Here is a 15,079-nt window from a genome sequence, read left to right on the forward strand (position 1 = left end):
GAGGCGGAGGGTCACCGGGAGCGTGCCGGGCTGCGAGCAGAGTTTACAAAGAGGCAGCTGTTCCATTAGCTGCAGCATTGTGTTTAATTACATCCTGGTAACACACACACACACACACAAAATGTACCAACGTATGCAGTGCAATACACTGCATACAACACACATTCTACCGACAGTGCGAGCAACATAGCGTGCAGTAGAGGGGAAGACAATACACACACACACACAAACATACACAGTGTGACGACAACCTCTCCATCTCCATTCAACCACAAAATCCCTGCCACACTCTCTCCACCCTAAGGGACGACTAGGACACAGAGACACAGAACAGAGGCACAACCGTAGAGTGTGTGTGTGCACGTGTGTGTGTGTGTGTGTGTGTGTGTGTGTAAATCACGATCTCCCTGTCTCACACACACAGAACACACAGACCCCGCCCCCCTCGTACGGGGGATACAAGGCAGAGAGCGACACTCAAGACCCGCAGAGCGTGTGGGTGTGCGTGCGTTAACCAGTGTCACACACACACTCCCACCCCCTCCCCCCAGTGTTGAGGAGGAGATCTGAGGGGTTGTGAAATACCAACCATACCAGGGGAGCCACATGAGAGAGCGACGCAGCTTTGAGGAGCACTCTCGCTGACTGTCACAGCTACCTATTACTACAAGAATGGGGCACTTCACACACACACACACACACACACACACTCTGACCTAATGAGCACACAGACATATATCACCCACCCACGCCTCAACTCTAAACAAATGAGCACTAACACAGATGCAGACACACACACACTTTGGAATCAGCTCCGTAGCGCAGTACTCGAGTGAGAAGTACTTCTAAGAATCTGTGATACAATACAAGACAGACCAGCTTACACTCCATGACCTAAACATCAGCTTCTGGGGGTGGAGCCAGCCAGACGCAGATGTCTACAATTGGCACAAACCAGGAAGTACTTTTATAAACAAGAGTAAGTGCATTTTACAACCATAACCTAGAAAGCGTAACGAGGGAAGGAGAGAGAGAGAGATAAGGAAGTAAAGAGAAGGAAAAGAGAGGGGGGAGAGGGCGAGAGAGAGTTGACAGAGAGGAGAATGTCACCTCTCACTTGCACTGTCACCTCACAACAAGAAAGTCCTGGGTTCGATTCCCGCTTGGGCTACGGTTCAGTGCTCAGGTCTTTCTGTGTGGAGTCTGTATGTTCTCCCTATGGTCACGTGGGTCTCCTCCACAAAGACCCCCAATATTAAATCAAGTCAGTTTCCTGACCATGTACCTGGCCAGGACATGGGGAAGAAGCACAGGTCCTCGGTTGCCTTGATGTGGCAGGTCGTTGCTCCTGGCTGCCCTCACGAGCACAACAAGACAGGAGAGGGAATCTGTGTATCACTCCTCCCTGTAACGTGTGTGTGTGTCACATCACATGATCAAGCCATGTTTCTTCTTCTTCTTCGACAGGAGAAAAGACCAGACCAGGAAGTGAGGTCACCCTATTCAGCCAGTGTCATTGCGAGCGAGACGGTAAAATGCTGCGGCACACACACACACACACACACACACACACACACACGAGCCATGGGTGATCAAGGTGGATACATAGACGGGGGAAATGGGATATGAGTTTGCCGTGCGGCAAGCTGCTAACCGCATTATGGCGGCTCCTGTCGGCAGCGGCGGCCATTATGCTTCGTTTGTTTCCTAAATGGCTGCTGATGCCTTATGGGGCGCCCTGCGGTCTGGGGAGGGGGGGCCTGGAAGCCACGCATGAGGGGCTGGACCAGGTTTAATGCTGTAGGACTGGATACTGACACACGCACACACAACACAGCGTGGTGTGCAGGCGGATGAGGTAGATCCATCATGTAGATGTCTGGAGACACACGCTTCCTATGATGCGCACGGGGTTACACGCGTACGGGGACACACACACACACACACACACACACGGCCATCACACGCCTGCCTGGAATCCACGGCGAGATATCTACGTGCAAGTCTACACACGCGCGCCGCACACGCCATTCAGGCGACGCTTCGATCGTCTCGGCGACTTCGAATCACTGTCTTCCCCTCCACACCGCCCCCCCTCCCTCCCTCCCTCCCTCCATCGCCCCATCCCCCCCCCCATCCCCCCCCAGTGATTTATGATCCCAAGCATGGAGATTGCTTCCATAGGAGAAAGAGACACACACCCACACAACCCTTTCTTATGATGTGCAGGGGTGTACACACACACACACACACACATGCAAGAACCCTAATAAACACTCAAAAGCCTCAATACGTGGACGCACACCCGCAGACGGACACGCCCACAGACACACACGTCTCTCCCCTGTGTCAAGGTGAAACCGGGTAGGAAAAACAAATAAATAAGGCTGTGTGCAGGCTGGCCATAAGTCTGAGAGCTCCGCCTCTCCAGCTCCATGTGACTGCGGGCTACAGTCAGCACAGCCTAATGAGCCTGTCCAGGTGAATGGCTTTCTCTGGGAATAGATGGCCCTGTCCGCGCGCACACACACACACACACAGGAGAGACAGGTACGGAGAAGCACTTCCTCAGCGAGCACACAAACCGGTCCAGCCTCACAAGGTACGCAGTACGCACATGTGGCACACGGCATTCCCACAAGAACACACAAGCGCGTGCACACACACGCACGTCTGAGCGCTTGGTGTAAATCACTGCGGTGGACAAAAAGAGCCAACGGCCAGGTATGTCATACAGAGAGGTTGGGGAGACAGCCACACCCCCGCAAAGGGCCCAATGGCGAAACCCAATACCCCCGGACTGTTGATTAATGACCATGCTGGAAAGACCCATCCTCAGGGGCGGGGGTGAGGGGGGTGGGAGTTGCTTTGCGCTGCTTGGTTTCCCCCACAGTTCCAGATTTGATCCAACACCCCTTATCGAAATCATCGCAACTGGCCCACTAGCATCGGAGCTAGCCTATATGCGGCATCTGTATCTTACTGTATGCACGTGTGTGTGTGTCCCATCCCCTCGGACCTGCGGTCAGAGCCGCCAGCCACCTCAGCGGTTCCTATTTGGGAGTCATTCTAGAAGGTTCGGGGGGGGGGTGTGGTGATGTCACAGCCGCCCAAGGACCCGGACGACTACCCCACGCCTGCCGATCTGTAACCAGGCCGACGGACAGCGCAGACGCACCAGGGGACAATGAGCTGTCAAGCCACTACCGGAGACAGATGATGGTTGGACCCTCCCCTGAGATCCCTCCCACCCCTCCTCCCTCCCCTCCTCTCCTTCCCCCCCTTCCTCCTTCCCTCCCTCCCTCCGCACCCTAAACGCAGAGACGCAACCTCAACCCCAGCCCCCGAAATAGCATCAGCCCATGACCGTGTCAGCAAATGTGATTCCTACTACTCACTCCATCGCAATCACTTTTGTGTGTGCAGTAGTGTGTGTGTGTGTGTGTGTGCGTATGTGTGTGTGGGCGACATTGCGTTCTTTCCCTTTCTCGGTAAAGCAAATTAACTCTGCCTCGCAGTATCAATTAACACTTCTAATCTGCAGTAAAAGGTGCAAATAGTCATCTGGGTGGCTCTGTGGGAGCGAGGTGCCTTTGAGCTAGTCCGCTAGTCTGTGTGTGTCACGGACTAGAGGTAACATCCACACACGCTCACAGGCGCAAACCTGCATACACGCACACACACCTATGGCTGTTGTTTCCTGTTGACCCTGCATCGCTCTGCTTCCTGATAAGACAGTGCTTTACCTAGCACAGTCAACACTATGAGACGGGACCAACTGCACCTTCACACTAAGCACATTTTCTGCCTCACGCACAAAAAAACTGAAATCATTACTGGTTAGTGGAGGGAGGGAGGGAGGGAGGGAGGGAGGGAGGGAGGGAGGGAGGGAGGGAGGAGGGAGGGAGGGAGGGAGGGAGGGAGGGAGGGAGGGAGGGAGGGAGGGAGGGAGGGAGGGAGGGAGGGAGGGAGGGAGGGAGGGAGGGAGGGGAAGAATAAGAGAGAGGGCCAGAGAAACATCGATTTGAAAAGAGAGAAACGGAGAGAAAGAGATAGCCCTTTCTAAACAGAGATCACGCAATATCACCGTAAAGTAGTCCCCACGTTATGCCGGCTTTGCTTGTGTACACTGAACCAAACAAAGGCAGCATAATGCCCGTGTGTGGTTCTAGATGGCATGCCGGCGTTCCGGAATCAAGAGTGTGACCGTCTAGCGTGTGTAGTCCCGCCATGCCATCGATTCAGCTCTGTGATCACCATTGCTTCCCGGCTTGATGCCGGTACAATAATGACCCTCCATTCCCTGTCTAAACGTTCTAAACAGAACTGTTAGACGGCAGGAAAGGATCACAACTTGAACAGGTTGCATAAAAGGGGCGAGAGAGAGAGAGAGAGAGAGAGAGAGAGAGAGAGAGAGAGAGAGAGAGAGAGAGAGCGGCTGATTTGTGAGTCAGCTCCACAGAGACTCCTCCTCAAACCATATGGGAGAAGTTTCTGAGGCCACTTCTCCACCCTCAGAGGGAGACGTCACTTCTCACTTCACCAACACATGAAGCTTGCAGCGAAAGCATGGGGTTATTTGTATTCATTTACATTTAGTCATTTAGCAGACGCTCTTATCCAGAGCGACTTACAGTAAGTACAGGGACATTTCGAGCGACTTACAGTAAGTACAGGGACATTTCCCCGAGGCAAGCAGGGTGAAGTGCCTTGCCCAAGGACACAACGTCAGTTGGCATGACCGGGAATCGAACTGGCAACCTTCGGATTACTAGCTCGATTCCCTCACCGCTCAGCCACCTGACTATTCACATATATATGTTGTGTATGTTTGTGTGTGTGCGTATATGTTGTGTATGTTTGTGTGTGTGTGTATATATGTGTATGTGGAAGGGGACATTCTTTGTGGAAAAAAATCTATTCTCCACCCCCCAAAAAAGAAATTGTATAAGAATAAGAGCTCAAGGTGTCTTTCTTTTCTAACAAGTGCCTCGCCATGTTCCCATTCACATCTAGTTTATCTGGCACTGGAAGGTAGGATCAGAAAGAAAAGAGGTCTTCGGACACTAACGGTACTCCGCGCCTCTGTCGTTTTATACTTTTTATTGTTCCTGGTTGGCCGTGTACAAACACTGCCAAGTGGTTTCCATTCCTTGCATCCTTCTCTCTCAAAGAAACCAAGACAATATGCTCTTAAGACTCTCTCTCTCATATGTCAGTTGAATTCTCCCTCTCTCTCTCTCCCCATCCTTTTTTCAATCGGTGTGAGAGAAAAAAAATCTATCCAAAAGTAGGCCAGGCTTCCAACTGCAACGCTGTATGGAGTCAACCAGTGAAATTACACAGATACACCCTTCCATGTTTTACTTTTACACACATATTTACACACATACGGTCACACACAAACACACACATCAGCCAATTGGATTTCCCCACAGCACCACAGGGTTACATGAGCCATGTGAAACTCGGTGTGTAAAGTGAATTATCTTTGGCTTGCTTGAGCTGCTACACCCCAGTGTGTGTGTGTGTGTGTGTGTGTGTGTGTGTACACGTGTGTGTTCCTCTACCCACGTAAAAGTATGTGTGTGTGTGTGTGGGAAGTCAGGAAGCTTGGGAAATAATGATATAACTCGGGAGGAGCCACCGAGGGAGTTTGAGGAAGCCAAGAGAAACACGCGAACACACACAGATAAACACAGGGCTCAATGGAATTCATCTAGAAATTTTGGAGTACATTACAATCACGTTTCACCTTTGTGTTACCAGAAGTTTCAAATGAAAGACACACAAACACACAAAAGAAACCCCTTTTTTGTACCATTCTACACACACCCTCCCGTTGTACATGCATATAGAGGAGTTATTTTGAAGAATGTACACACACACACACACACTATCTTTTCATGGTCCATAGGACAATAGGTCCCCTGATAGGTGTCCTCTGCTGTGCCTGATAAGGCGCCAACCTCCCATCCAGCTGTCCACAGAAGTGATAGATAGGACCTGGAATAAGCACACACACACACACACACACACACGAAGCTACACATCCACACACCGGCATAGTGGACAAACAACCAGGAAGAGCGTACGCCTAGATAAATGGGTTTGTGGACCATTACAAGCCAGTGTGGCCGTCCAGTGACACTGCTCCAGGAGGCAGCTTCATGAGGACTCCGACCCAGGCAAACATGGGGACTCTGAAGGGCCTCAGCGTTGCCTTTGCTGCTCCTATTCATCCACGGTGCAAATCCATCCACTTTTATTTTTCTTGTTCAATATTTAGTAAGCTGACAGACAGACAGAGAGAGACAGAGACAGAGACAGAGACAGAGACAGAGAGAGAGAGAGAGACAGAGAGAGAGAGAGAGAGAGAGAGAGAGAGAGAGAGAGAGAGAGAGAGAGAGAGAAAACGGAGGGAGCCAGAGATAAAGAGAAAGAGACGGAGAGGGAGAAAGAGAGCTTTGCACAACTATCAATCATCTCCTCCAGGGTTCAAGTTTATTTGGCTTCATTTTTTCTTTGAAAGTCTACAGTCTATGATAGGAAGGGAGCCTGGGGGAGGGAGCGAGGGAAGGCGGAGGAGAGAGCACACGTATAGAGAAACCAGGAGAAGGGTGAGACCGACGGAAAAAACGAATGAAGCGAGGGAGAGCGTTTGTGTGTGTGTGTGAGGTGTGTACGTGCGCACGACTGTGTGAATGCGTGTGTGTGTGTGAGTCCCTGTGTTCTTCAGTGTTCTAATGAGAGACCGGAGCTCTCTGCGTCTCCCACATCCTCGATCACCACCCCCATCCCTCACTCTCTCTCTCTCTCTCCTTCCATCCCCCTGTTCGCTCCATCTCTGCTTTCATCTGTACCTACCTGAGCTGTGGACGCCAGGCTATTAACACTGGCTATGTGCTACACTACACACACCTGCGTGCGGACACACACACTACTTTGTTAGTCCTAGCCTGCGGTAGCTCAGGCAAAATGGGGTGAGGAGACCACTCCCTCTTTTCCTGTCTCTCCAGATCTCGCCGTTTCTTCCTCCTCCGCACTCTACCTCTCTCACCTCTGTATGTTTCTCTCTCTCTCTCCCCCTCTCCCTCTCTCCCCCTCTCCTCTCCTCCCTCTCTCCCTCTCTCCCTCTCTCCCTCTCTCTCTCTCTCTCTCTCTCCCCCCCCCTCCCTCCCTCCCCCCCTCTCCCTCCTTCTCTCCACCTCACTGTCCCTTCCCGTTTCTCCCTCCCTCGATTTCTCAAATCTTCCACTATCGCTTTCTCAACCCTCCTTCCCTCTCGCTCTCTTGCATATCTCTCACTCTACCCCCCCTCCTCTCCCCCCACGTCTCTTCTCTAGCTCCATCCCTCCTTTCTCCCAGTATCAGGTACATGGCATTGGATTAGGTGCCTTTAAGAGAGGCTTAACTGTGTTCAAGACAAATTGCACCAAGTAGAAGATTCCCTCAACAAAAAAGTCAAATTCTAACCCTAATCCTCAAAGCTCCTTAGCAGCCCCCCCCCCCCCCCCCCCCCTCTTCTTCCCTGGACCCCCGCCGTCGGCCGAACAAGGCGTCGCCGTGCCGACTCGGTGGACGAACCCTCCATGAACGTCTCCCAGGCAGACACCGCACACAAACACACCCTACGCTAGATGTGTATTGTTCCAGCAGGGTGCATTGTGGGTGCTGATATTAATTGATGTTGGGCACCGCTGTGATGAACACTCCGGTGTTTCGGACACAGACGTTTGTTGTCTTTGTCGTGGGGGCGCTGTTTTGACATTTGAATCGTTTGTTGGAAGGCACACATGCTGTGTGTGTGTGTGTGTGTGTGTGTGTGTGTGTGTGTGTGTGTGTGTGTGTGTGTGTGTGTGTGTGTGTGTGTGTGTGTGTGTGTGTGTGTGTGTGTGTGTGGGGAGGGTTCAGTGGGCGCTGTGGCAAACGCCTGTGTGTGTGGTGTGTGTGTGTTGGAGCAGATGGGGAGGAAGGGGGCATCTTTGGGACAAGGCCGGGATCACGTCTGTGGTGTCCCTTGTGTGTGTGTGTGTGTGTGTCGTGCGCGCGCGCGCTTGTGCGTGTGTTAGAGAGATGTCGGCTGGTGGCCACAGCAGAATCAAAGCCGTCGCCAGAAACAAGAGGTGATTAGTAAGTCGAGAGAAACAAAAACACAGCTTCTGCTCAAACACACACACACCACACCTCACCATCATCTGGGGACAGCCATTGATTCGAGCTGCAAGGTGCTCTGGGCTACGGTATCCATGGCAACCTGCAGCCGACTGAGGCGGCCAAACTTTGAGCTGGCATGAGGTATGAGTGGCAAAGGAGAGTGTGTGTGTGTGTACACTGGCAGCTGCTGGCCCGACAGCAATCTGCTTAGTATGCAGGGATCTGAATGCTCACTGTGGTGGGCCTCCCTGCCTCTCTCTTGCCCCAGGCACAGCAGAATAAGAATGATCAGTATACCCCCGACACGCACACACACATACACAATTTACCAATGCACGTACAAACTGGGTACGCCAAATTAGACGCACACATGCATACACACACATTCGTGTTAGCCATCAGAGACATGGGATGTCATGACTGCTCTCGTCACAGGGAGCGCATGGCAAGTCAGTAGGAAGAAAGAGAAATCTCTCTTTTTCTTTCTTTCTTTTGCTCTCCTTCACACCATGCCTCCCTCCCCATTTCTACTGTTCTGGGGTGGTCAATAATCCAAAAACGATTGACCACAAGCTATTGATACGACATAATATTCAGATTTTTTGTTGTTGTAATAACACACCTTTTCTCTGTTACAGTCTGCTGTCGGTGTTCAGTATAGATATTTCCCCCAGCAGCCCTATATTCACACCCCTGGGGTGTGTCGAATGGCTGTAGATGGTCTGTCTCACTGTGTTTGCTCTGGCACCGTTGGAGCGAACCAAACAGCTTTGGTGGGGGGAGTCGAGCGGGGGGGTGGGGGGGGTGAGCACAGGAGTCGTTTTCCCTGCCACTGCTGCCTGCGCAGACACCGTGGCATGCACACACACCGCTCGCACAGCGCGCACACCACACACCGAGAAAAAACACACGCGTACACAGAGAGAATCGATCTGGTTTAGCGGAGTGGAGCTAACCGCTAACAGCTAGCAGTAAGCACAGGGGAGGGAGAGTGGTAAAAGAGAGAGTCGAGGGAGAGGGGGGGAGCGAGGGAGGAGAGGGGCAGAGGAGAGGAGGAGGTGGCGAGCCGAGGACGAAAAACGGGGGAGGAACAGAGCGAGAAGATGAAGGGGATGAAAACCGCCAGGAGAGGAAGATGGAGGGGCTGAGAGGGTAGACGAGGAGAGGTGGAGAGGGAGGGAAAAAACAGCAGACAGCGAGAGAGGAGGAGGAGGGGAGAGGCGGTGTGTGCGGAACAGGGACTACCAGAGGGAAATGTCGGAAGGTAAGGAGAGGAAGACGCACACGGATGGAGGGAGGGGGGGGGGGGAAGAAGAGAGGGGAGGAGAAATGGAGGATGGAGAAGGGGAGCCGTTTGTCAGGTGTCACTGTTGGCATGGAGCCGCGCAGAAGAGAACACGACAGAGAGCAGCCTTCTTTTGCCCCCCCCCGCCCCCCCCCCCCCCCCCCCCCCCCCCACACTCCATCCCTCCCTCCTTCGCTCTCCTCAGAGTCTCTCAACAGGATCTGAGAGCAGCTCAGCCCAAGCCCTGACACGTGTGCCAGAGAGAGAGAGAGAGAGAGAGAGAGAGAGAGAGAGAGAGAGAGAGATAGAGAGAGAGAGAGAGAGAGAGAGAGAGAGAGAGAGAGAAGGATGGAGGGAATATCAAGAGAGCAGAGCGTGTGAGAGGAGGGGGGGAGGGGAAAGCAATATCTCCTGCTCCCGAGGATAAAGAGAGTTGGGGGGGGAGGGGGGCAACACAACGATGGGGTGATCTCTCTCTTTCCTGTCTCTCTCCTTCCTTCACCCCCCTCCCTCCTTTTCTCTCGCTCTCCAGTGAAGGCGGCGCGTGTGTGGCTGCATGTGTGAGGCACCCCTGTGTGTGTGTGTGTGTGCGTGTCAAGGGGAGGGGTTGTTTAACTCCTACACTCTGGAGACCTTGCGAGGGAGGTCAGAGGGAGGTGGGCTGTGGAAGCGAGGGATGAGGGGGGAACAATTGGAAAGGAGAGAAGCTGATGGGTGAAGCAGACCTCATCACCCGGAAAGAGGCGATATGGAGGGAAGAGGAAGAGGATGCTTGTACACCAGCGGGTTACCAGTAGCGCCGCGCTTCTGTTTGTTTGATGTGTGCGTGCGTGCGGTGTCGTGACTCACAAGGCTATTATCGCTAGCAGAGGCGAGCGGGCCCATTCTTCAATCACCGGCTTGCACACGAACGTGCACGCACAAACACGTTTGACCCACCTAGCATGCGCCAAATGAGAACTAAACAAACATCTAATACAATCATCAAATACACCCGGCTTTAAAGGCCTAAACACACACACACGCCAGGAAACAAGCAGTCCTCATCAAATACACCCCGGCTTTTAAAGCCTAAACACACACACACGCCAGGAAACAAGCAGTCCCAATTTATTAGGATGACACCAGCCCTCCTCTGAGAGGCTGATCTCCACAGCCGTCAATCTCCTCTCCACCAATCATCACTCAGATCACCCAGGGGACCCGCCCCCGCACCTGTTAGCTTCACACAGCTGAACACACACACGTACACTTGCTCACCTCTCACACACATTCTCCACACCCGCTCTCGCTGCGCCCCCATCCTGCTTTCAAAGAGTCAGCCACAGCGGACAGTAACCGCGACGACGAGCATAAATTAGTGTCATGGCGATATGCAAAGCGAGGGAACCGACGACAATTAAAGCTTGACTAACGAGCTTTTGAGGAGAGCGCGCCTGAAGTTTCTCTAAGCAGCTGCTAACTGGATTAGCCTACACACAGGGAAAAGACTCTCCCAGCACCTGTGAGACAACACATATGTACGTATATACACACACACACACACACGCACACATGTGATGGCTGTTGAAAATAAATTAATATCCACCCCCCTCCTCAGTACACACAGTGTTCTATGTAGGCCTGATGAGCATGTGTAATAATCAATGGGCCCTGACAGACATTGAGATGTCTGGACCCTTGCCTCTTTAACATCCTCTGACCAGACATGGAAAATACCGGACTGCTCCAGTTTTTTGACTCATGGGTCCATGAAGGATTAAACACACACGAATAAAAGCGATTTCTACGAAGAAAACCCAAACGAATGAGACACGTTGATTTTAAACGAGAGAGATGATGACATAGCAGAGAGAGAGCAAGGAGAGTTGCTTCTGTCGTTCTGTTACCTTTGCACCTTTTCATTTTGCTTTCCCTAGGCTTTCTCATCTCATCCTATACTTTTCCCTCTCTCTCTCTCTCTCTCTCTCTCTCTCTCTCTCTCTCTCTCTCTCTCTCTCTCTCTCTCTCTCTCTCTCTCTCTTCTCTCTCTCTCTCGTCTCTCTCTCTCTCTCTCTCTCTCTCTCTCTCTCTCTCTCTCTCTCATCTCTCTCTCTCTCTCTCTCTCTCTCTCTCTCTCTCTCTCTCTCTCTCTCTCTCTCTCTCTCTCTTCTCTCTCTCTCTCTCTCTCTCTCTCTATCTCTCTCTCTCTCTCTCTCTCTCTCTCTCTCCTCTCCTCTCTCTCGTCTCTCTCTCTCTCTCTCTCTCTCTCTCTCTCTCCAGTTATATTCCTTACTTTAAGAAATTCTCCCGCTTCCCTCGCTCATAAATCTCTCTCTCTCTCTCCCGTCTCTTTCTCCACACACTGTATCCTCTCTTTCCGCTCCCTCCGCTCCATTCTCTTCTTCTTCTTCGCTCTCATATAAATCTCCCTCCCTCCACCTATACCCGCTCGCCCTCTCTTTTCCTCCCTCTGCCTCAACCCCTCCCTCGCTCTTTGTCTCTCTCTACCCCTCTCTCTCTCTCTCTCTCTTTTCCTCCCTCTGGCTCTACGAACCCCCCCCTTCCCTTCTCCCCCCTCTTCTTCTTTCTTCAGGCAGCCGCCGCAAAGGCCCCATTTTAATAAATCTGCTCCTTTATTGGTGCTGGGTGTCTCTGGGTGAGGGAGGAGGAGGAAGGAGAGAGGGGAGCAAAGGAGCAGGCAAGAAGGGAGAGAGAGGGAGGGGGTGAGAGGGGGGGAGCTCCACTGTATGCATATCATGAGCTGGTGAGAGGCAGAGAGAATGAGACCTGGAGAGTAGGCCGTCTCAAAAGGGGAGAGGGGAGGGTAGTGTGAAACACGCACGCACGCACGTACGCACACACACACACACACACACACCGTCTCTAATGACAGTAATTCACCGGTCATGAGCTAATGGGTTTATCCCCTCCTCTTAAAGGGCCAGTAGCACATTTATCTGTACCCCCTCACACACGTCCAATAATAAACCACCTCGGAGGAACAAAAGCCCTTTAGCTTAGCACAAACATTGATGTAAACCGTATGACCTTATGGACATGGCTTAGCGTCAAGTGGTTAGCATTCGCAAACCCTACATCTACCCTCTTTTCATTAATGGCCAGTTAGCACCATTACAAGGTGGTTGGGGTTAGACTGACCCGCATTGTAGTATTGTCAAGTCGCGGTTGATAGACTGAGCGACAGAGCGGTTGGCTGGTCGCTAGGCTAGCCAAACACAACGCCTGAGGTAAGCTAATAATGACACTGGAGGTTCAATATGATCCATCAGTCAACTGTGACGGATGGGGTGGGGGTTAGCCTAGCGTTAGCGTGTTAAGGGACGCAAGCGCCTGGTAGTAGCGTCTGTGGCTAGTGTGTGTGTGTGTTGGGGGGAGGAGGGTTGCTGTCACAAGAGGCCTCAATACACAAGACAGGATATTTGTTTGCAAGTATTCCCTCCTGCCGCACTACCTTGTTTCTGGTGCAACCACCGCCATTTTACCCTGCGAAACAAGGTCCTCCCCAGACATATTGAAAGCCAGTCAGGGAGGTTTGGACCATCGGTTATCTTTGAGCTGTAGAATTTTTCACATCCGCATATCTATCCTGACTTATATACTGCCTGGGATCAGCTCATATAATGCGCAAATCTTAGCAGGTGGCAGCAAGCAAGATTTCTTTTCACTGTCACAACAGCAGCTGGTGAGCAGCTACGTCAAGATGAATAGTTTTGTTGTAAGTGTAAGTACTACCACATTGGGGCCATCCCTTCCATCAATACAGTGGAAAAGTGCCACACAGACCACAAAACAGCCAAACGACATATCCGAAATGGCGCCCGGATCCAAAATGGCATCTTACCTGTGCATGGGGTTGCATGGCGCCATAGGGCATGCTCTGGTTTCAGCACTTTCTGCTTCATCAGAAGCATCCGCTTCTGCTCCTCGCCTCAGATGGGCAGTCTGTCCCGGGATTGGCCCTTGCGTCTGACCCGGCACTGCCCCTTGCCACGCCCCCCTCCAACCGCCGTTCCCCGTCTGCATGTAGGGAGGCATCATGGGGTTTTTTCACCTGGTTGGCAATGGGCGGGGTCATTCTCTGGCCCATGTGGTCCATGGTGAAATGACTGAGCGGTTTAGTGTTGCTATACGACAACATGGCCGCCTGTTGCTGTTTGCTGAGGGCGTTCTGGGCCATGTTGTTTGGCTGCTGTTGTTGCTGCTGTTGCTGCTGCTGCTGCTGTTGTTGTTGTTGTTGTTGCTGCTGCTGCTGGCTCATCATGCCCCATGTGGCTGTGGGACTGAGGGAGGTAGTTGTTCATGGGGGCTTTGGGTCCATTGTTGGTGGTCATCCCTGCCACCAGGGGGCCCTGAGGCCCAGTGTTAAAGGCTTGCGGTGGGTACATCATGGGGCTGTTGGGGTTTGTCCTGATTGAAGGGACCCGAAGCGTAGGGACTGGTTTGGCGCACCAGCAGGGGGACCAGTTAGCCGCTTGCTGCTGCTGTTTCTGCTGCATTAGCTTAGCACGTTGCTGCGCCGCCATCGCCTTCAACTGCTCCGCTGGCGACAGGTCAGGGGTCACGGGTCCCGCTCCACCTCCGCCTGACTGACCTGCAGGCACCACCCCTGCCCCCACCGGGACCCGTGCCCTGCCTGGCCTACCCCAGGGCCTGGGTTCATCATAAATCCATTCCCCAGGTCTGGGTCCTGCTTGCGTCTGGGCCTGGGTGGGGGTCTGAGGGGAGCGAGCTACGCAGTTAGGCAGAGGGGAGCCAGATGCCATGGCGACCCGCGGGCGACTGCTGCAATGGCTGCTGAGGCGGCGTTCCGTTGGCTGGCGGTGGCAAACTGAGGCCCCTGAGGACGAGGGGCGGACCTGAGGAGAGATGACGCAGATGGTGATCATAGTGCCTGATCAACTTCAATACAAACGTAACAGTTACACATCTACACCAACAGAGATTTCCCACATGTAAACCTGTCAAACCTGAACCGTGACTACCACAACATATTGTGAACGTCTCCCTAAAAACTACAACCCCCATGCACAGTTTCAGTGAGGCGACAGCTCAGTCCTCACCTGTGGAGAGCCCATGGGGACCTGCTGTCCTCCTTGAGGAGGGGGGGTGGGCGGCCGTAGCCGGGAGCGGGTCCTGCGGCCCCGGCGTTTGAGTGGCGGGCCGCCGTGAACTCCGCCTCCTTCTTCTCCTCAAAGTCCTCGTTGAAGAGGTCGTGCATGTCGTCCTCCGGCACGGGTATTGGCCAGCTCGTCGATCAGCTCCTGCCACTCCTGGTCATTCAGGTTGATGTCGGAGAACAGCTTGTTCTGATTGGACAGCGAGGTGTCGGAGGGACTCGATCCCGCCGCCCGTCGTCCAGCGGCTCCTGTTTGAGGTCCTTGAGGAGTCCAAACCCGTCCTCCAGATCCAGCGACCCGTTCAGCTTGATGTCCGGGAGGCCGCCGTTCTTCCCCAGGTCGTCCTGGCGACCCGAGATGTGGTTGCCGTGGTTAACGTTGCCAGGGTTACCGTTGTTGCCGCTGCTGTTGTTGTTGTTGCCCCCGTTTCCGCCCGCGTTGACGCCCAGTTAGGGGCTTGATGTCCATCTGGTGGAGCGGGGAGATGTGGGGGGTACATTGTTAGGCATGCCCGCCA

The 15,079-nt window shown here is 53.0% G+C and overlaps 1 protein-coding gene across 1 annotated transcript in view; it reads right to left on the reverse strand.

Annotated features, from left to right (window-relative positions):
- The window catches only part of maml3 (mastermind-like transcriptional coactivator 3), a 42,146-nt gene that overhangs the window by 17,506 nt on the left and 9,561 nt on the right, over window positions 1–15,079 (reverse strand). The window contains 15 exon segments of the mRNA XM_067251052.1: window positions 13,287–13,328; window positions 13,330–13,374; window positions 13,376–13,492; window positions 13,494–13,655; window positions 13,693–13,845; window positions 13,847–13,888; window positions 13,891–14,070; window positions 14,073–14,120; window positions 14,122–14,214; window positions 14,216–14,282; window positions 14,489–14,564; window positions 14,567–14,678; window positions 14,680–14,790; window positions 14,793–15,005; window positions 15,007–15,055. Coding sequence (XP_067107153.1) covers window positions 13,287–13,328; window positions 13,330–13,374; window positions 13,376–13,492; window positions 13,494–13,655; window positions 13,693–13,845; window positions 13,847–13,888; window positions 13,891–14,070; window positions 14,073–14,120; window positions 14,122–14,214; window positions 14,216–14,282; window positions 14,489–14,564; window positions 14,567–14,678; window positions 14,680–14,790; window positions 14,793–15,005; window positions 15,007–15,055 — 1,510 coding nt within the window.

The sequence above is a fragment of the Osmerus mordax genome, chromosome 14 (genome assembly GCF_038355195.1).
Source record: "Osmerus mordax isolate fOsmMor3 chromosome 14, fOsmMor3.pri, whole genome shotgun sequence".
In the NCBI taxonomy this organism is placed as follows: domain Eukaryota; kingdom Metazoa; phylum Chordata; class Actinopteri; order Osmeriformes; family Osmeridae; genus Osmerus; species Osmerus mordax.